The 21,834-nt window shown below is 38.5% G+C and overlaps 1 protein-coding gene across 2 annotated transcripts in view; it reads right to left on the bottom strand.

The window, feature by feature from the left end:
• Positions 1–21,819, bottom strand: part of LPGAT1 (lysophosphatidylglycerol acyltransferase 1) — a 65,463-nt gene extending 43,644 nt beyond the window's left edge. The window contains exons 1-2 of one of the 2 annotated variants that reach the window (XM_018085181.1): positions 21,544–21,623; positions 20,411–20,634 (exon numbers count right to left, since the gene is read on the bottom strand). In XM_018085181.1, coding sequence (XP_017940670.1) covers positions 20,411–20,438 — 28 coding nt within the window. In that variant the 5' untranslated portion in view covers positions 20,439–20,634; positions 21,544–21,623. Of the gene's footprint in view, positions 1–20,410; positions 20,635–21,543 lie in introns of both variants that reach the window. The other variant, XM_018085179.2, reaches the window with a different exon arrangement.
• Positions 21,820–21,834: the final 15 nt, after the last annotated feature.

Genomic DNA, 21,834 nt, shown 5'->3' with positions numbered 1-21,834 from the left:
GTTTTTGCTACAGCAGCTATGTACAGTTGTTAAACTCATTTGTCTCTCCTTTGTAGATGGGAATCTTTGATAGTTGGCAGTAAGAAATCCCAGAAGTGATGCCAGAGGTTAAATACTACTTACCATGATGACTACACTGCATTGCAACAAATAAAAAAAAGACAAAGACATGCTAAAGGTGTTTTTTCCCCTTAATAAAAAGGTTAAATCTCTGGAAATTGGTTGCATACAGCAAAAAAAGAAAAAAAAAAAGGACTAAGCAAAGTTGCATACAGTTACATTTTACAGGTTTTTTACATTTCTTAAGCATGTACTCTAGGTTTAGAAGGTATTTTAAAAATCTATATAAAATCAGACACACACTATTGAAAAGAGAAAAATAGCTCTTCCTATCCCAATCATTCCTTCCAAAATTCATACTGCCAAGGAAAACTTCATTTCTTGTCTCTAAGTACACACAAGACATAGAGACAATGAATAAAAGTACAGCACAGAAAAGGAAGGGAAGAACATAAACACAATATCATATCTCAGTAAACACAGCTTCACTTAACATGCTATCCTTCTGCTATTAAAAAATGTGCCCTTCCTAACAAAAGTATTGTCAACTTCAATGCTATTGTAATATACATATCTTTAGGGTATTATATCAATAATAAACATGTAGCTTTAAACAAGATTTTGATATCAAAAAGAGCATCTTTTACAGATAACTTGATTCAAATTTTATGATGATAAACAGACCTGCACTGAAAATTTTATCCTTTTATTTCCATCAAGAAAAACACAACAGAAAAGTCAGGGTAGAAGCAGTAGCTAGGGAAGGGAAGCCTGTAAATAAAGGGAGATTGTTCTTACAGTGCATGTTAATAAACCAAGGCTGGGTTTAAGACGTCCCAGTCACCATCTTCATTTTTCTGCAGCAAACCATTTTGCACACCTCCACACTTAATTGTAGGAAACAACACAATTTCCTTTTGCTTTCAGTTCTATTCTTCTTAGTTTCCACCCTCTCCTTCTGCAGTTTACAGACAGATCTGCTTTGTGGAGAAGAGGACTTTAGCAGTCACAATATTTGTTCCTTAAGTTAACCCATACTCTTAATTCAATTAACCAACAGTTAGAGGTGTTAAAAACAGGAGACAATTACAACAGAGATGCTTGGGCTCTGTCACCTTTCTAACCATTCCAAGAATCCTGTTTTTCCTAAAGTACAGCAATTCCTTTTAGAAACAGGTTCTAGTAATGACTGTTTTTGAAGACTGACTTAATTTTCCTGGAGTGCACGTTCAAAACCTCAGGGGTACAGTTTACTTGAGTTCCATAACTCACGGGCACAAGAGATGATTCTTGTGGCTGAAGAGAGGGCTCCTTTTACCCATATGTGAATGAGAATCAATACTCAGCAAAACCTTAGCTCACCTTCAGGGAAGCAAACCTCTTCCACCACCCTCAGTACTGGCAATAACATTTCAAGAGCTTCAGCTCTTGGCAATTATGTTGGGCAAGTGGTTTCTATGCTAAGAAAACTCTTAAAATTAACAGAATCTAACAGAATACACAAGCTACGATCACAGCAGATATTTAAGGAATAGTTCCAACATATCTTAAGTCTTACAAGAACACATCATGCACTGGACATACCCTCCACATTTTGCTGGAGGTCTCTCTATCCGTTATTTTATGCCACTCCCATAACACTGCTTGAAATGTCCCACAGCTCACAGTTTCAATCATTGACACTAAAACCCCAGTTGCATATGGTGGTCACTGCTTCCAAAAAGTAGTACAAGACAGTGTTCTTAGTCACACAGGTAAATGGGAACTGTGAGACATGAAGACTGTGATTGATGTCAGCTTTCATGACTATACTGGGCACAAACTGTAGCAGCTGAGAAGGAACTCCGCTGTCTGTTTTGCTGCTTCTATTTTTAGAAAAGCAACTGCAAGACTGAAGAAGGAGATGGAGTCCTGAAATCCTTTTGAAGTACCTCATGCTCATGAGTCAGACCACTCGCAGAAGGAGCAAGCTGTACAGCACATTCCTCCCTGATGACAGATAAAATACATTAACTACCCAGGGGAACATCAATGCATTCATGAACTAATATCCTAATGCTCTAATACCTCACATGCTGCAGAGGTTATAATGGCCTGAAACAAACAAAAAAAATAAAAAATAGTTTGTTCGAAGCCTAGAGGAAGGAGAAGCAAAACAGGAGGGCAGTCTTGCAAGTACAGATTTTTAAGGGATACTGCAAATCAAACGGTCAGGCCTGAAAGTTAAAAACTATACCGACAGGTTTTAAAGTACGCACACAAAAATCACCTAGTTAGAAGCACACTGTCACCAAGGTCCTAAAAAGGCAGAGGAATCTGAGTCAGCAGTAAATATCCTACAGGTTAACTGCTATCACTTCAGCTTGTATGTAAAGCTGACATTCTGTACCGTTTTGGTCTTTCCTAGTTACAGTGTGGAAAGAAACAACATCAACTTATGTTCCAAAATGTTTATTTTCAACATCAAAGAAAGACAAAGTTTTCAGGACTGTCTTTAAGATGACCATAAACCAAAAAAGGTATGTACACTAAGGATGAACTTTTGCCTGTTCCCAGTTAAAAGTTTTTGAACACTGGGGATGACCAAAAAGCTGTAGCACCATAAATGACAGACGCAAAGAAACATATTTTTGTAAAACAAACAATCAAAGAAACTCTGAATAGAAGGATCTCAGCTAAGTTGTTACACAGACAATATTTGCAGCTTACTGAGACTGCACAATTTTACATGGAAATAGACAACAATCACAGGGCCACAAGACCACTTGCATGAAAAAAATGTCCCATGGAGTTTTGGTCCACACATGTTTTATTGGTCCTCAAACAGATTGTGTGGATTTGAAAATTTTAAGGAGAAGAACCAAGACATAAATTTTTTTTTACCAGTCTGCACTTTGCAATTCAACCCCAAGGTCAGAGACAACGATGGAAACACCAGAGTCAATCCCTCAACACAAAGAGGTCAGCACTTGCCTAAGTAGACCCTTTTTGTCAGACAAGGCTGTGGGTCCTGCATTTCAGCCTCTTTATCTACAAGAATAATTTTTACAAGTGAAGAAGGATTCTCACCACTCAAGCACGTGACTTTATATACTAAATCCACATAATACTTTTCCGTTGTTTTAAAACACAAGAATCAAATTCTCAGGGTTTCATCTGTAACACTGATGATGCTTACTCTTAACAAGAGGGTAGTCCAACATCAAATTTGCATAAGTTTATATCTTAGAAGTCCTTTTCAGTTTACTGTACACTGAAACTGCAACAATTTAACTATGGTTACAATGCAAAACATATTCTAAGCTGAAAGAAAATTCTATCTCTATGACCGTTTTATGAGAAACAGACTGGTTTTCCTAGAATTAAACAGAAAAGTTACTTTGAAAACAGGAATTTTGGAATACAACACCATTGCAACATTTCAAGCACATTTCTTTGTAAAAGGTTAAGTACTACAGAGGAGCAGTCAGAGGAGGAAAGAGTTCATTTTCTCTGATAAAAAAAAACATACCAGTGCAGCTGGGTAATGAAAAAATGCTACAAATATGAAGCTTGCTATTATTGTTACCCTTATCACCCTTTCAAGCAAATAACAGTTGGCTGAGGCTCTGTATTTTTAATAACTTGAACCCAGCAGGTTACTACAGTACTTGACTAATACTCATCTGCCCCATCACTACTGCTGTGCAACTAAGCAAGCAGGAACAGAGCTGACAAACAGGGTCTGACTCAGCAAACACCAACAGACAAGAACAATTCAATAGAAGTACTATGGCACTTTTGTCTTTATTTTCCCTTTAAAAACTACTGGTATCTTACAAAAAATTCCCATCTGTTGCATGAGCTGGAGAACTCATTCCCTGTGGGATTCAAGTCAGAAAATACCATATGACTTCATGCTCAGTATATAAAGTAGGGGGAAGAAGGAAGAAAAGAGATGTTTGGAGTGATGCCATTTGTCTTCCCAAATAACCAGTACACGTGATGGAGCTCTGCTTTCCTGGGGATGGCTGAACACCTGCCTGCACAGGGGGAGGAGTGAAAGACTTCCTTGTTTTCCTTTTCTTGTGTGTGTAGCTTTTGCTTTCCCTATTAAACTGCCTTTATCTCCACACGTGAGTTTTCCAGCTCTTACACTTTCGATTCTCTCTGTGATCCCACTGATGGGGGAGCGACCAAGCAGCTGTGCTGTACTTGGTTGCTGGCTGGGGTTAAACCACTACAGTCCAACAAAGGGCCACTGAGATGAGTAAGGGACGAGAGCATCTTTCATATGAGGAGAGGCTGAGCAAGCTGGGACTGTTCAGCCCAGAGAAAAAAAGGCTCCAGGGCAAGAATCGTAACCATGTATCAGTACCTGACAGGGGTGCAGAGAGAGGAATAAAGATGACTTAGCCAGACTCTCCCCCGTAGTATCCACTGACAGGTTGAAAGTTAAAAGGGGCAAATAAAAATACAAGATATTCCACTTCAACACAAGGCAAAAAGGAAAAAAACCAAATATTTTTACTTTACATTTTTCCAGGTTGTGAAGTGCCCATCCTTGAAGCTATTCAAACCCTGACAGGACATGAACCTGGGCAACCCGCTTCTAACTGACCTTGCTTTGAGCAGGGGATTCAACTGTATGATCCTCAGAAGTCCCCTCCAACCTAAACAATTCTGACAGCCTGATACCAGGAGGAAAAGCACAGTGTTAACAGAATTCTTTCTTAGCGGGTATGTTCAACTGCAACGAAACCTACAGTTTCATCCTGCAGCATGAAAAGGAACAGCCTTTACAATCACAAAGCACATGTTGCAAATATAAACTGGCAAGGCTTTTCTGTTTTACTGCTGCAGAACTGCAGCAAAGACATAGATCTGAAGGATAGTTCAAACCTTAATATGAAAGAAGGAGAGTACGATTCATCTGGGATCATCAAACTCAGGCACAAAAACAGGACCTGTAACCAACACCAGAAACTTGAGGCAACAATGTATTTTTTTGCCAGAATAAGCCATTGTGTTCACTGTTAGTCTTGATATCTTCATCTAAAGATCCAAAGATCTTAATTTATATAATTATATATATAAAATTTATCTGTATCTACAGTTATATTATCAAATATCACGGCAAACTAAATTCCTCTATTGAGACTGTTTTGTCTGCATGTCAAACATGATGCACGTAAACAGCTACATTGAAACAGCTACTTTTAGTTACTCAAACACCAAGACATTCAAATTACTATTTAACACTCAGACACAGCTACTGACACCTACCTAAACATAAAATTTAAAGCCTAGAATAATAACAACTAAACAAAAAAGACCCCAATATGTGAAGTGTGAAGGCCTCAATTATTTCCCCTACTATCTTTATCTCAGATATTTATCTAAAATATTTACCTAAGTTGCTCTTATACTTGAGAACCAGAAGAGTCACTGCAACATCATGTGACCATCTGTGCTGGTAAAAAAAAAAAAACAAGGGGCAAGCCAGCACAATCAGAGCTATCAGAAGACAGCAGGATGGGGCAGCAGGCACCAGCTGGACCAGGATGAAGCCTTATAGAACTGTGGTTTGCTAGGCTGGAAGACCTGCTGGGCAAGTCTGGTTTGCCCAACAAGCAAAGCATAATCAGTACGAGTCACCCAGGTTACCTTTGAAATTGATATGAATTTCTTTTTGAAACAAAGTTGTTGTTCATTTAAAGAATATGTTTAGAGCACATTAAAAATGTGCAACCCTCCACTCTTCTTTTCTTTCTAAGCCTAAATATATAAGAGAAAGATAAACATCCTTGTTATAAAAATTTCGTAGCCATGTGTCACAGAGACTACAGAGCCATTATTTAGGCAGGAACAGGGTGATGGCTGTCTGATTTTTAGTGGGCTTTGGATTTGTTTGGGGAAAGTAAATTTAAAAAAGTATTTTCTCCCTAAGAGAGCAGTCTGAAAGCACACCTTCATCCTCACAGTTAAAGTACTAGATTGTAGCAGTAACCTGAGCTGTCTTTGCAGAATCAACTGACTAGACAGCAGAAACTACTCAGAGGCAATATCAAAAACTACAATACAACAAATATTACTACAGTTTCCTTTTGAGTCACTGGCAATGGTATGCATTACTAATTTGATCCTGTTGCTTGTCTTTCCAGATGTCAAATTCCCTTTGATGCCAAAAAAGAGTCATTCATAAGGTACTTCACCTCCCATAACTGTTAAGGTGGCTCAAAAAGTACACCTACCATATCATAGAGCCTTAAAAAGCTAAAAGGTACGGGACAAAAGCAGATCTTCTTAGTCAGGTTCCAGGAGAAACTATGCCCAGAGAATATATCCAGGTTTGTGGCTCTAAGTAAAGGGGTACTTTTCAGATTGTGTAATCAACACCAAAAACCAGTATATCCAAACCAACTGTGTGAAAAATCCCATTAAGGTAATGGTCTGTGCAGAGTAAATGGCTTGTGAAATCGCAGGCCTGTTTCCTCCAGACAGAGAACCACCTCTTTCAAAGCCTCAGTTCTTAACTCTGAGAATCCTGATGTAAACTAGTTGGCCTGGTGCAAACTGGCCAAAACTAACAATCAACAAGTCAGTGCACAGAAATACAGCATTCCCACAGTTTCCATTCAATTGCTCAGCTCCTTATGCAGAGATGCGCACTGCAACACCACAGGATTCTGTTAGGAATCTAATTTTCTTCTTTACGTGACAGAGTCTGTACTGTGTCATCCAGAACAATATGAATAACCGTGAAACTGGACAAAGACTCACTGAAAAAAAAAATGCATCCACAAGGCAGAAGGAAGCCTTTAATAAATAATTGGGGAAAATCTGTAATGCTGTTTCAAGAAAATAAGACATAACCAGAGTCTGGTGGTTATAAAGAAATAAAGAAAAGAATCATCTGTTATCACAGATAGGTAAATAAGGGGATGCAATCCACACTAGATGTTTTGCTTTTGAAGTGGACAGATTTGAGTCCTTGTAGCTTCTGGGCAGCAATACATAAGACTTAAAGGAATTTATTACAAAAATATAAATATATACACTGATAACTGTTGAGCTGCCCAAAATGAACTCTTGATAAAGACTGCACAGAATTTTAATTGTTATTCAAGATGGAGCAAGCTCTAGCACAACAAAGTTCTGCAAAACTTGTTGTTTTACTCTTTAAGAAAAAATAAATGTGAGGTATTTGGAAAGCCACAGTTTTAGCCATACAGAAGATTCTGCTTTCACTTAATCTCAATTCCTAAGTCAGCCCAGTTGACAGTAGGGCTTTAAAGAGCAAGTAATTGTTGGCATATAGCAATGAACTTGCTCAGGAAGAGATGGCCATTTCCTCTCCTTTTAAGATTTGCAGATTGCAAGCTTCCCATATAATTTCAAGAAAACCAGGAAAGCTTGAGGATTTTCAGATGCTTTTCCCAAAAAACACAGCTGCAGAAATAATATGACATATGCAGCAATCTTCCAACAAACATCCCAAGGTCATGCCATACCAAGACTTTCTGGGGACAGCAGAGGAACTCAGCCTAACTTAGTTATTACCTACTCTATCAGGGACTGGAGAGGCTGGCCAGCAATGAAATGACACTATTTCGAAGTCTCGTTTACATTTTTAACTGAGCATCTTAAGTTACTACATAATTTGGGACCACAAACTTTTCAGAGCACTACCCAAGAGGCTCTTTGAGGTAAAACACATACAGAACGCAGAAAATCAGCACTGGATTGCACAAAGAGGGAGAGCAATTTCTCACAGGAAACTGATAAAACTCACTATTCTAGTGCAGTTACATAGTAGAGAGGTTTTCAAGGTGTTTCTGGTCCTCATTAAATCCTCTGACATGCCTTGAGGGTTATCAAATACAATAATCAGAAAACTGTAATAGGACTGAAAATGAGGAAATTACTACTTTTTCTTTAAACAAGATGTGGAACTTGGCTAAAACTCCAAGTCGGACTGCATTCATCTCTCCCTACATCCCATCCCTAAATAAACAGCATGGTGAGGTGAAAAGCCTGATCAGCCCCCAGTCATTCAGCTACTCAGCTCTAGAACTGTACCACCAGGAGAGGGCACAGGCAAGGGTTACAGCCAAAAGGGTGCATACCAAGGAAAGCTGCCAGACTGACTACAGTTAAGAACTAAGACTCTGCTTTTTAAAAGATATGCTAAGTTACAAAAAAAATCATTACACTACTGAGTAAGGAAACTGTTCTCCAAGTGTTCAAATCCAAGTGGGCTCAGAAAAACATGACTTTTCATATATCCTTTAAATAAGTCATATTGATTAAAAAAAACCCTAAGGAGATCTTCATCTATTTTCCTCCTAACAGAAGCAAACTGCATGACTTTAATCACTGGCTGAAGGTTCAAGCCAAGAAAACTAACAATACTATTATTACTGGACATTAGGATTCTAAATGTGGTAAGACCACCCCTATTTCCCAGCTCTGACCATTACCTTCTGTTTATCTAAAGAAAGTTCAGATACCTTGCAGTTACCTTATAATATTCCTCAGCTCCTGCCTAAGTTACTACAACACACTGTTGATGATGTTTTGTTTTACAGCTGACATTTTTCACCCCAGCTCATGGTACAGTACAAATAATCACCACACAAAAGTAGTGTTGGATCTATTTGGAAAACCCTTTACTTTTAGATTACCTCCGTTAAATAGCCAACATGGGAAAGGCAAAAGGCCATTCTGTGCATTTATTTGTTGTCTCTCTACACTGACCTCAGAACTGAGGAGCTTGTCTCCTCTTGAAGGACACTGAACATCCAAACCTCTTCAACTTAGTCAAGTCTGGACAGAAAAAAAAGAGCTACTGAGCACCTGAATGATCATAAGAACACTGAGATTGCAGACGTAGCGTAATTTAAAAATCAATTATCCTCAAGCAATAAAACCGACTACTAATCACGAGCTGCAGCATTACTCTCTTCTCCACCCACGCACCTCTGCACCATTCTCCAGTTCCAGCGGGACAGCACTGCCATATACACCACAAAACAGGACCAACTCATCAGACATTTTCAGGTTGCAGTGTGGAAGGGAAAACTTAATAATGAAAGGCCTGCAAAGGATCAAAAAATAACTGGATGCTGATGTAAGAAAGCAGAACGACAAACCTTTTAAAAGAAGCTTTAAATGTTTCCACCATCAGGTTTTAAGGACTTTATAAAACTTCTCATCCATGCTACAAATAACAGTCTTTAAAACACGGAAGCTATAACATGAACAAGAACTGTGAAAACATTGTCCCTTTGACTTTTTAGGTACTACATTAATTTTTTTCAAATAATGGATTTTATAAAGGCCGGGGGGAAAATGATGTTAAGTCACCACAAATTTCATCAAATAATTTAATCAAAAACCAATTAGAAGCTAATGATGCAAATAAATATAACAGCAAAATCCTATATTTATTTAGTTTTATGTTTCTGTTTATGCAAATCCCATTATTAAAACAAGAGGCCACAGTAAGTTCTAGTTGGGAACATAAATATTACTTCTGTTGGTATGACACAACCAATGATTCAAAACAACAAAGCCTCTTATTAAATTTACCCCAAGTTATCCTATACCAGTTCAGCAACTCTTAAAAATTGTGTTGCCAGGTTTCAGGTTGACGGTAAGCAGAAATCCATCATCATAAAACCAGAAGTGATGCCTTAATGGCACACTCAGGCTATCACAAATTAAGTAATTAGCAGGAAAAAACAGCCTCCTCATTATATTGTTCTAGCTGATGTACCTCAAAGCAGCAGCAGAAAGTTTACTGTTCCTAATTTTAAAAAAAGTTTAGCTCTCTAGCATCTGTTACTATTACAAAACAAATAATCTTCTTACACCTGCTGACAACTGTAAAAAGTACCTTGGATTTGTGGCTGACAGTCACGACTGCAAATTTCAGTAGTACTTTTTACTAACAGAAAATGGTCAGACTCTATACAAACAAATTTATTCTAACATTCTGAATGGATGATTCCAACACCTACCCTTCATCCTCAGTGCACAGACTAATATTCAATGCACCTTTCAATTAAATACCCAGGCTCCAATTGTGAAACATGCTGCTTCAATGGCAGTAATTGAGGCTCCTCTTCCTCTCTCTGTTCTTGCTCCTCAAATTCAAAAAAAATCCACAGTTCAAATCAAAAAATTTTTCTATACATTGGGAACTAACAGTAAAAATGACAGTAGACAATGCTGGGGAACAAAAAAAAGAAAAAGAACAGACTTGAGTACTTCAATTAAAAACTACTTCAATGCAGAGCAGTTTCTCTGGAGAGCACCCATAAAGGGGTTGAACAACAGAGTTGTAGAAGACTCAGCAAATGGTCTTCTCCATTTCAAATACAGCAAGTGTGCCACAAATGAAAGAAGATATTATGACTCAAAATTCTGCTTTACAATTAAATGATGAATGTGAATACTCTGAAGTCTGTGAGCAACAGTATGCACTGTAACCACTTTACATGCAACTTGTTATGATCTGTGGCTACAAGTGCCTTGGCTGAATCCTGAAGCTCTTGCCCAAAGTCTTACAAATCAGTTTTATTTCAGATTAAAAGAAAACTAGGCAAAAAAAGATTTATTCAAGCTACAGAAGCCTAGCACTCCCATGGAGTAAGAGCTTTGTTCAATACAGTTCAAACATGAAATTCTACCTATCCAACCAAATCCTCCATGCTCTCTTCAAAGAACCCCTGCCCCAAAGCAAACCCAGTGAGTGACCAGACACTCAGTTTTACCACATGTTTTTTGCAAAGTATCAGGAAAGGGTGGTAATGGGACTGGAAAAGAAGGGAGGAAGCCACCCACTAGTTATTTCCCACAGCAGCCACCCAAATAACTCTTTGCCTTCCTACAGTGACGCAGTGATGCCACTTATGGCTACATGAACTCAGCTCTGCATTTCAGCTTTTAAAGTTCACTAGGCTGTTAAAACATTTGCAGACAATGTAAGCAATAAAAGAAAAAAGAGGTATATTTCAATATTTTCTCCCTTTGAAATAGGTGAGGAACAAAAGTGCTTCTCCAGCCTGTAGAAATCTTGTCAAACTCCAGCAGCCCGAGGTAGACATCAAATGATCTTGAGTGTTTCAAGATGTGTTAACCAAGACAGAAGAATTACCTGGGCAAAGGCCTTTGCTGTTGTCACACTCCCTTCCTCTGTTACTAGTTTATAAGACAAAAGTACTAGGTTTGATGATGTAAATAGAAGAGTTCCAAATACAAAAAAACATTCATCTGTTTGTTTTCACATAATCCACTACATGCAAGACGTTTAACAGACATTTATATTAACCATACCTGCATATGAAAGCATTTTTACAAATGTAACCTGAACTTCATAGGTTCTTCATTCTGTGTTAGTACATACATGGGCCACAGTTATACTCATTTCCAAGCAATGCTGTTGACAGGAGCAACAACTGAACTTTATGCCACAGACAACCACAGGAAATAAAAATGGATGAGAAAGAAGAATGCATTTGAAAAGGAAACTGGCAGTTACCAGAGCTGAAGATTTGCCAGGTCATCTATATATAGTTATGCATATCAAAACAGAATAGGTTCAGGTACAAAACTCAGGAGGCCACATTCCTAAGGTAATGCCTGTGCTACACAGTGGTACAGAACACTTCCTGGCAGACTCCCATTTACAACCCACACCATAGCTTTCTCCCAGGTCTCCCCAAATATACTCAAATACACCTTGACCTTCATGTTTCTAAATGTCCCTGGGTCATATTCATAAATGATTTTGACTCTGACCTGCCTAGAGTAATCTGAGCATCACTGCTCTTTTCTGAGAGTTTGTCATGGTTTTAAGAGGAAAATTAACAGCAACCCAGCCAAAACCAGGATGAACTTTCAGTCAGGTTGATGTCCTTTAAGCCCTTCTTTTAGGAGGCTACATCAACTCCTGTTTAATATAGAGTAGAAAGCATTAAAAACCTCAATAATTTAAATTCTTTTTACCACTTAGCCTTTTTTCCTAATACTAAGACTAAACAGTTTTCTGTATATACCCTTTGGATCTAAAAGGTTGTGATAAGCAAGGTGGGTTAAACAATATCTACGGGAAAGGATTCTGCTTCCAGCACCATCTGTCATTGCCAGATAATTGTATTGCTCCAGAAGCAGAAGTAAGAAAAGCCTGGTTTCCCAAAAATTTGTTGTCTAACCACCTTCTCCTCAAGAGGGTGGACAAGATATGCTGGCACTGTGGCTAACCCTAAATCATCGATGCACTGGTTGAGCAAACAGCAGATGTCAAACAAGATACACAGAGTCCGAGTCTGCCTGTGCTACCTTCAGCTGAGGCACAAACCTGGGTCTCTTCTCTGCTCAGCTCTCAATTTTCACAAAACTCAGGAGAACACCATTGTGCCTGAAATCTGAACCATATGCTCAATCACAGACAGATTTGCAAGGAAGCAAGTGTGGGAGAGGTGAGAGAAAGAATAGCTGTTAAACAAGCAGCTTAATCACATTGGGAAACTATACTTAAAACATGGTCACATTTACCTACATAGGTAATAAAATATCCAAGTCACAAAATTACATTAAAATGGTGTTCAGTGGCCCACCCTCAACACCACACTCAAACACAACTGATGCTTAAATTAACCAAAAGTACAGGTTCTTAATGTTGATGGGTTTTTTTCTCTCCCAGTTCTGGCAAGCAAACACAGACACTATGACTTCCACAGAGACTCCACACATTTGTAACTTTGGGATGCTAGAAAACAAATTAAACCAAATTAAAAAATAAAACCCAACAAACAGTCAAAATCCTCCTTTTTGTCACCAAAAAAACCCCACATCCACAAGCACTCATACCATGTCCTCCCAAACAGCAGCAGTTCTGGCCCTTGCTTTCAGACCACCACTTCTATTTTTAGTTCTACACAAGCGAGAAGCAGCAATAAAACTACTAATCTTTCCTCTACTCCTTTACTTAAATCACAAAATTGAGATGAATCCCTAAGCTATAAACTATTAAACTCTTTAAACAGGGACAGTACCTTTTAAAACTGTAACAGTTAAACAAGAAGTTTCCAGAGTACGTTGTACGAATCAAAAGAAGTAACACCATTTGTAATATCTTGGAAAGTATTTATGAAATGCCATAATGAAAGTATTTTAAAAAAAATTACAAACAAATAAAAACTCTAGGCACTGCTGTCTTATTAAATCTTAAAGACTTGCAATTTTCTACCTTCCAATGGGGACACTAAAAATCCCCTTCTTTACACAGAGGCAAGGAGATTGTGACTCTTCCACTTTATTCTGCCCAGGAAACAGAATCACTGAGTTGTCCAATTCAGTTCTGCTTCAAGTCCAGCTGTGAATGAAATGGTTCTGATTTGATTTCAGCCTGCACTAATGAAGCTGATGACCCTCTTAGAGACCCTTCTTAATTCTTCAACAGCTTTAGAAAAATCAAGACAAAACCCACTGAAGTGTGAAGGTGAACCACTGATATTTTTTAGTATTACTCTCCCTTCTGATCTTTACATACTTTATAACAGAAGGTATAGTTGTGCACTGAGACAAAACTTTCCCTAAGCTCTCCACCATGACACTCATCTCTTTCTTAAACTGCTACTTTACTTAAATGTTTATTACTTTTCATTGTTCAACACTAAACAACTTCTGCATTTTGTTGGCTATTCATGCAGTTTAAGTACTTTTGAAGTTCTTTATATTTGTCTCTGTAGCTGATAAATTCAAACAGTATACATACAAAACTTCATATGAACCCCACTGCTAAGCTTTCATCAAATGAACACTGGTCATCTTATTCCTTTATCAACCAGTCTTCAGTTGATCATAGTCCTTTGTTCTCACTGTAAGCTTAGTTTTTTTCTCTAAAGGAACTTGGCAGAAGGCACTTTTCCAGTATAAACATTAACCAGTTATAACTAAAAAGCAAGAAAAGATGATGAAGTCTACTTCACTGACATTTTATTCATATACAAAAGCCCTATTCTGCATAGGGCTGCTCTCTTGAATTTAGGCCATAAGCAGTAACTCGAAAAATACATTAAAGTTGGTACTGTCTCCAAAAGATGCATTTCCTTCCTCTTTCCCTTTGCTATTTGTACCTACCTTCTTTTACCACATCCACAAAGTGAAATGGGTTAGGAACTGTGTTCTCTTGTGTCACCCAGCAAAAAAGGGGGTGGGTAGTTTTAGTGTGGATCAGGACCATGATCCAGATCACAACACTATCATTAAACACTTGGCCAATAAAACTGCAGCAATGGTGGTAGGATGAGTCTGAAAGGCTGGGACTGGCTTTCTTCAGTGGCACCCTCTGCTTGAATGCTCGTGGGAGGAGAGGAAAAAACAGGAACAGCCCCATATGCAGAATTCCCCACTGGTGTCACAGAACATTTTTAGGTATTAGCCTTATATATCTGTTGCTGCAAACACAAGTGGCTGGACTTTTATCTCAACTGTGCTGACTGCAACAGCAGTGCAATTACATGCCTGTGCAATCGCACATTTGACATGTCACCTTAAGCATCAGAGTTCATATCCCACTGTAACAAACGTGAGCAGATTATGTATCTTGGAGCTGTAGTTTGGCTCAGTTCACACTGGAAAGTTACACCACTAGGATTATATTCCATAAAGGATTTACTAACTACCCTGTGTAATTAAGGTTGCACAACTCTTCCATTTCTCAGCAGCTTAAAACCTTGCCAAACCAATCTTTGGCAAGGAAGAACCTAAGGTCCTTTGTCCCTCACACACCCCCAAATGAAAAAGGGAAAGTGGTGTATTCTCTTCATCTGTTTCAGTCTCATTTAAAAAAAGTAATTTCCCCGAACAAAATGTCAGAGAAAATAAGTCTTCTCCATATTAAACGTTCTAATTTTTTTCTTCAGCTTTCTTGAAAAGCGCTAGAACTTCTAGGCTTTAGAACAGTTACGTTAAATGAGAATGAGAAATTGCATCTCTGACATAAAGGCATCACCTCTGACATGTTTCAATATACACATGATAGCACTGTTTAAGTGAAAAAAGAATTCCTTCTTTATACACTGCAAGGAATTTGTGGACAAATAATTTAACCCACTAAGACTTTGCTTCTCCAATCAGAGTTGTACAAGAGCTTTCCTGTAATTACTTCGTGTGGTTCTTAAAAGCCTACCATCAAGAGAAGGAACAAGAAAAGGTACAGAGAACAGAGACACATCTCTCAAGTATTCTTAGTCATATCCTTTCAGGCACTCAATCAGTAACAACGGGAGAAGACGACTAGCATGAATAAATGTGCTAAAAACAAAGGTCTAGAAGAATCAGGACAGATAAAAACACATGCTAAAAAATAGCACACTCAGCCATAAGGAGGAATAGAACCAAAATTACTAGAAGTCTGTCTTTTATTTGCAAATATGTTAATTCAGAAGCATCCCACAGCCATTCCTGGACTTCAAAGTATAGAATCACACCTTTCTGTATAGGTATTAATCAGTAATTTCATCTTTACTATCGTTGGGCTGATGTGACACATTTGGTATGCATGCAATAGCTTTTGTATTATCCAGAGTATGTGAAACACGAGTAGAGACTGTAAAAACCAAAAAGAAAACAAACAAAAAAACCCAAACAAAAAACCCCAAACCAAATCAACAAACAAACAAACAAAAAAAACAAAAAAGAAACAAAACACAAAAATACCCAAACAGAAAAATCAAACCAACCAACCAACCAACTGACAAAAAAAAATGCAGAAAGGACTTAAATAGCAACAAACAACAAAAACAACAGTGTGTGCTCTAACTTAAGTTTTGTGCCAGAAGGCAGTATCATTCTGAAAATAAAATTCAGAATCTTTTGGAATGATCCTTTACAGTTAAATGATAAATGACAGACAAGCTTTACTGCTTTTGACACATTGCTGACACTAGATGAACTACAAAAAAGTATGGTAACTGTAACTCATGTTCCAAAAAGGAGATATGGGAATTTCCTGATGTGATTTCACATGTTACTAAAAAGGACAAGGGTCACCGTATAGCACTCTTTACAGACATATCACTTGCACAAAGAAGTTGACACGAAGTTCACTGCACTCATTACCTCCTCTTAATCAAAGGCACAATGAGCCTTTGCTCTGATGTCCCCAGCTCTTTCAACTCTGACCTTTTCTTATCGAGACAGCTCACAAATTACACATAAACTTCCTCTTACAAACATCAAAATAAATCCAAAGATTCCTGCTTGATCTCAGCATAACTTACACATCAGTGAAAGCTTCATTTAAGTCAGTGATTGCCTAAAAACTCAACACATATCCACAGCATAAACTAAGTTTCCGTGTGGTACGTTGCTACCCAAATGTACTAAGTCACATCAGGTATTTTTGCACATTCAAAGAAAACATAAACAAGAACAATTTTGTTTCTCCATTTCATACACTGCCTGACCTCAAAAACACAAGTTGTTTCCTCAGTGACTCTCCCTGCCCAGTCCTCACAGTAGTGACCAGGTCCAAACCCAAAATACTGCCAAGTGAAAAATCACACTGTAGGAACTGAGGAGGGCAGAAAAAATGTCAGGGTTAGGGGTACAGATATGTCTCCTGAAATAACATCTTTTGCCTTATTTGGGGCAAAAAATTTACTTTATTTCATCTGCTGTCCTCCAGCCTCTGCTGCACTTCCTGCCCAAGGAGAGGGGCCGACTTGTCATGAGAAGCAGTGCAGACAGTGAATGCTGCCTGCACAGAGGAAGTGTTGTCACAGCAACTCCACCTGTATCTTTCACAGTTCTGGAAGATAAAAATATTTGCATTCTTAGAAGATCAGAGGAGTTGAGGCTGTTGGCTGATAAAATGGAAATGACATTTTGAATTAGAAGGACAAAAGAAAAATATGACTGCTGAAAAACTATAGAGTGGTCACATATTAATCATATGTATAAACCACTCAATTAAAATGAAATCACTTGAGGGGAAAAGAGGGGGGAAAACTAAAAATCAAAATCTCAGTTTTACTCTGCTTGGGAAAAATAACAAAGGAGGAAGAAAGGGAAGTTTTTCTCACTTGACAAAACCTGACAGTTCTTACAGATACTCTTTTAAAATCACCATCCTAGTTGACATGGAATAGTAATACCATAGGATTAGTTCACTTTTAATTAAGTACTGCATCATTATACTAGCAAGCATACTCACACCATTAAGACTTTTTTGTGTGTGGTAACAGAGGAGTATTACTCTTTCATCAGTCCACGACCCATCAACCTGCCCAACATTATTGCAAGACAGTGTGTGTCCTTAAGAGGCTGAAACAGAAGGTTTTGTCAAGGTGTCCTCTTCACTGCTGTGAAATATTCCAAGCACAACTCTCAAGAAAACCCCTCCCCAAGGTGCACAGAACCCTCTTGATCACATGTAACCTCCTCTCCCCTGGTGCTCTGACAGGCAGAGGAGCTGACATTGCTGCAGACAGAGGACACTCACTCTCCACCAGCTCCTCCCTATCCCAGTCAGAGACACAGGCTGGGCACACAGCACCACTCCCTGCAGTGGGACTGTGTGGAGCAGAGAGAAGTAGAAGATAGCATAGTGAGTATGAGGACTGCATTGCTAACCCATTACTCTGCTGTCCTAGAGACTCTTAATTGCAATACTGCAACAACGCTATCACAGGCTCACACGTACTCCTGCAGCTAGACAGCAGGAGAAGGCAACAAAACAGTTTGTTTGAGTGTAATCAAGCAAAGCAAGCTTCTCTCCAGCAGTCCTATTTTTGGTGATTTGATTAGATACAGGGATATTAAACTTTGGTCTGCAATAGTTACTTGACCAAAGAAGATCAAATCTATAAGACGGTTGCTGTAAAACTAGTTTTGTAAGTGAGCAAAAGGTCATCAGAAATTCACCACCACTGATATGCTCCATCTCCCTCCCATTACATCTGCTGCACTATTTAGTGCTATCTGGTGTACTTGTATATTAAACGACAAATTACAGAGCAGGAGAAAAAAGGTACTTGCCAACAAAGGAACAAGCACTCTCGAGTTTGCTTTTTTTAGAATGCATCTTCCAACAAATGCAGGAAAACATTTAGAAGTATTATTCAAAGGTGCCTTTCAAATCACACTAATATGCAGATTCCAAGTGCCCTAACTGAATAGCTCCTAGGAGAGCAATAAATTTATATAAAAAGCCTTTAAAAAAGACTTAGAGTTATATGAAGACCTTTCTGAAATCATATAAAAATAAAATAATATTGCTAGACTGTCTGAACATTCTTCATGAAAAGACACTCAGTTTTCATTTTCATAAGAAGCACTACAGAGCTCAAGAGAACACAGATATTTATCACACTTGCCCTTTAAAAATCAAAGGCAACCAATTATACCCAAGTTCTCTCTCATACTTGCATCTTAAGAAGAAAAAGATTAGAGAAAGGAGAGTGACCTCTACAATTTCTCTTCCATTCCTTTCTTTATTTTGCTTGTCCAGTTATATGCTATCTCTTTACATAACATCAAGTGCATCTGCAAACAGAAACACCTACATTTATCAAAAAGCACAGATTAGAGCTGCCAATATGGACACAGATCACGTAATTTCTGTAACAAATCCTCTATGATCCTAACACAAAACCACAGGTTTAGGCACGGGTGGGGAAGAGAAGGGCAGACCTAGTTCATGAGTGTTCCTCAGCTCTTCCAGCTATACTCAATAAAATATACTAACAATTACACAACAGCAGCAAAGCCCAGAAGGATAAGTTAGCACTCACCATATTTTCTTCATTTGGTGTCAAGCTCTCTCCTACACATTACATACAAACTTACAGGAGTAAAAAAAGTCTGCCCTGAATCTACTTTGCAGGTTGAGTTTAAGTCCCAAATTACGAATGGTTTATGTCACTTCTTACCCAACAGATGACCCAAGCTTGCAAAGGGAAAAAGTAAATAAACTAAAAAACTAAAACACACCTTCAACACAACTGAAGCAGAACACTCCTTCCAATTAAACAACAAGTAAATTTATTTAGCTGGTTACCCTCTTAACAAAGAGCAAACAAACAAAAAAAGCCCTCACCAACTACTCTGCTACTCGAAAGAAAAATCTTTAATCTTTCCAATGAACCCATGCATACCTACTATCTTGTATTTACTTTTGCAAAGATCGAAGATACCAAAGCCTATCTTTGACTTAGCTTTTGGCATTGAAAACAGAAGAATCCTGGAGAAACGTCTCTTTCAGATGCACCACTGCAAGTCTTGGACACCAACTCTAACAAAGTAGAATTTCAGTTCTGAATTAGTTATGTCATACTATATAAAAAAGAGGGGACCTAGTGATGGTCTTGTATAAATCTGTCAATCTGGAAAAAAAAACATGTAAATTGCTCTGCTAACATACGTTGAAGCCAGAAAGATACACTTCCCAGGTTTGTTCTGCACGTGGTGGTGAGCACTGATGAGGTTAAAGAAAGGACAAAGAAATAAGCTGTTCTTGCTATTTTGTAGCTTTCGGTATAAAACACAATAATGTCTTCAGGTCAAATAAAATGTATTTAAACTAAAACTTCAGACAAGCATTTGCTTAAAATCCTCCCCAAAAGCCATGCTTTATAGTGAAAAGCAAAAAGAAGGGCCTCCTTACCCATACACCATCCCATAAAACACTTCTGCGTAGCTGTTCATCAATGATAGCTCAAACAAATATACTAAGACATTTCAAGACTGTAAAACAAACAATTTCAAATAGTCAAGATACATGAGCAACGCCAATCAACAGATGCTTCAGGAAGACTCCAGGATATGCAGATCATGCTAAGACCACTTTCCAAGCAATAGGCAAAAGAAACCACACAGTTCTGCAGTCAGCGGTAGAACTACCCTGAGGAAACTGCCTTCAGGAATTGACAACCATAATGTCATGGGACAATGGCTTGAATTTTAACTAGCACATTCAATATACACAGTGAATCCTCAGGGCCATAAGCTGTATGACTTTAACATCACCATTATGCCCCTAAACTTTCCCATTTCCAATTAATAAAACGCACAACACCTTAAAAGTCGATCCTTCCTTCTGGAAGGCATTTGTGCTTTAAGGCATAAAGCAGACTTTTACAAATGTACCTGCCACTGCAAACACCATGTGGACTTCTTTTAATGAGCAAATACAAACACATAAAAAGATTTTTAAACAGCGTATCTGGATAAGCTTGAGCTGTACCAGGCAAGGCAATTTTGAAGCAGTGCAACGTTGCAACAGTTCTAGCCCGACAGACCAGAATCTAGCTTGCTGCTGCTGCCGCCATCTCCTTAAGAAGAACTAGAAGCTCACCTAGAGTATCCACAGAAACTTTGTGCATCTCGGAAAGGCACACGACAGGGTATCAAAAGGCACATTATCACAGAAGCTTCAGCTCTTGTTGCCTAACAAAAAGAGTGCTCCGTCTGGGTCAACACTGACTTTCTGACTAAATCAGGAGTCTGACCAGACTCCAGAGCTGCGTGCTGCCATTCCTTTTTTTCCTTGTTTACATGGACAAGACCTGCAGATGCAGCCTGGGCAGAAGAGAGGGAAAGAATTTTAGGAGGCCTGCTCATATGTAGCACTCAGCAGATTAATTTCCTCCCTTTTCTAAGCACCTACAAAGAACTGATGGCTGTTTCTCTTGCACAAAGTGCAGCAGCCAGGATGAAAATCAGTGCATTCGAGGACAAGACTAGAGCCTTCCTTAATATTTCTGTTCAGTCCATCACCTTGATGAGCCTATGAATACTAAATGAGCAAAACCAAGTTTAATAATAACCACAAACCAAGCATGCAGAGGGTAAAAACACTACAGATACTGTAATTAGCTCTGCTAACAGTAAATGAAGAGTCATACAGTTGAGAAATACTGTGTATCACTACTCAAATGAAAGAGGTTCCCTCTGTTTCCCTTCACTCTGAAGCAGCAGAGAAGACAGTCGCTGTTGCAAGGAATAGAAGACCTACTCTTCCGACATGAACTTCGTGTAACACTTCTTAGCCTTGTGTCCTGATAGTTCTAAGGGAAGACGACTTAGAGATGCACAGACTTAATAAAGAAAAGTTTAGATCTGTCAGCTACATGCACAGTACAAATCAACTCTGTTTTGAAGAGATGTACCTTTTTCACGAAATACTAAAATAAAGTGATCTAGATACTCAGGAAAAATCATATTTCTCATTTATACTAAGACAAAATATCGATTGAGAAACCCCTAACACATATTAAGTTTCTAGCTATGGTTTAAAAAAACGTTTCAGTACACAGCATCTCAACCCAGAAACACAACGCATCTGTGTAAGAAAACCGAAAGAAAAACATCCCACATATCCACTATGTTCAGACATTCCCCTACACATCCCCATGCGAAAACATCTCAGTTTTAACACTTATTTACATCTTTATATTAGTACATTTTAAATTAATGAGACATTCTTACCTGTGTATCCTGCCCACCAGCCCCAGGAAGCCACCATAGCTAAAAGCCACTTAAATAACACTCCTTCGATATACCAGAAGCTTTTACTATCCAGCATTCGGAGAGGCTGCAGCATAATTAAATACAAGACGTACGACGGAATAGCGACCAGGTTATTGGCGACCATAAAAGCGAACCTGAGGAGTGCTTTCAGGCAGGTATAGCCCACCCGCCGGGCCTGCTCTAGAGTCACGGCCATGCTCTTCACAGCGGAGGGCGCGGGACCGTCCTGCGGGGAGAGGGAAAACAAGG

Source organism: Manacus vitellinus, unplaced genomic scaffold (genome assembly GCF_001715985.3).
Source record: "Manacus vitellinus isolate BGI_N305 unplaced genomic scaffold, ASM171598v3 scaffold_8_pilon, whole genome shotgun sequence".
Lineage (NCBI taxonomy): Eukaryota > Metazoa > Chordata > Aves > Passeriformes > Pipridae > Manacus > Manacus vitellinus.
The sequence above is the reverse complement of the archived record's forward strand: the minus strand, read 5'-3'. Positions and strand labels throughout refer to the sequence as shown.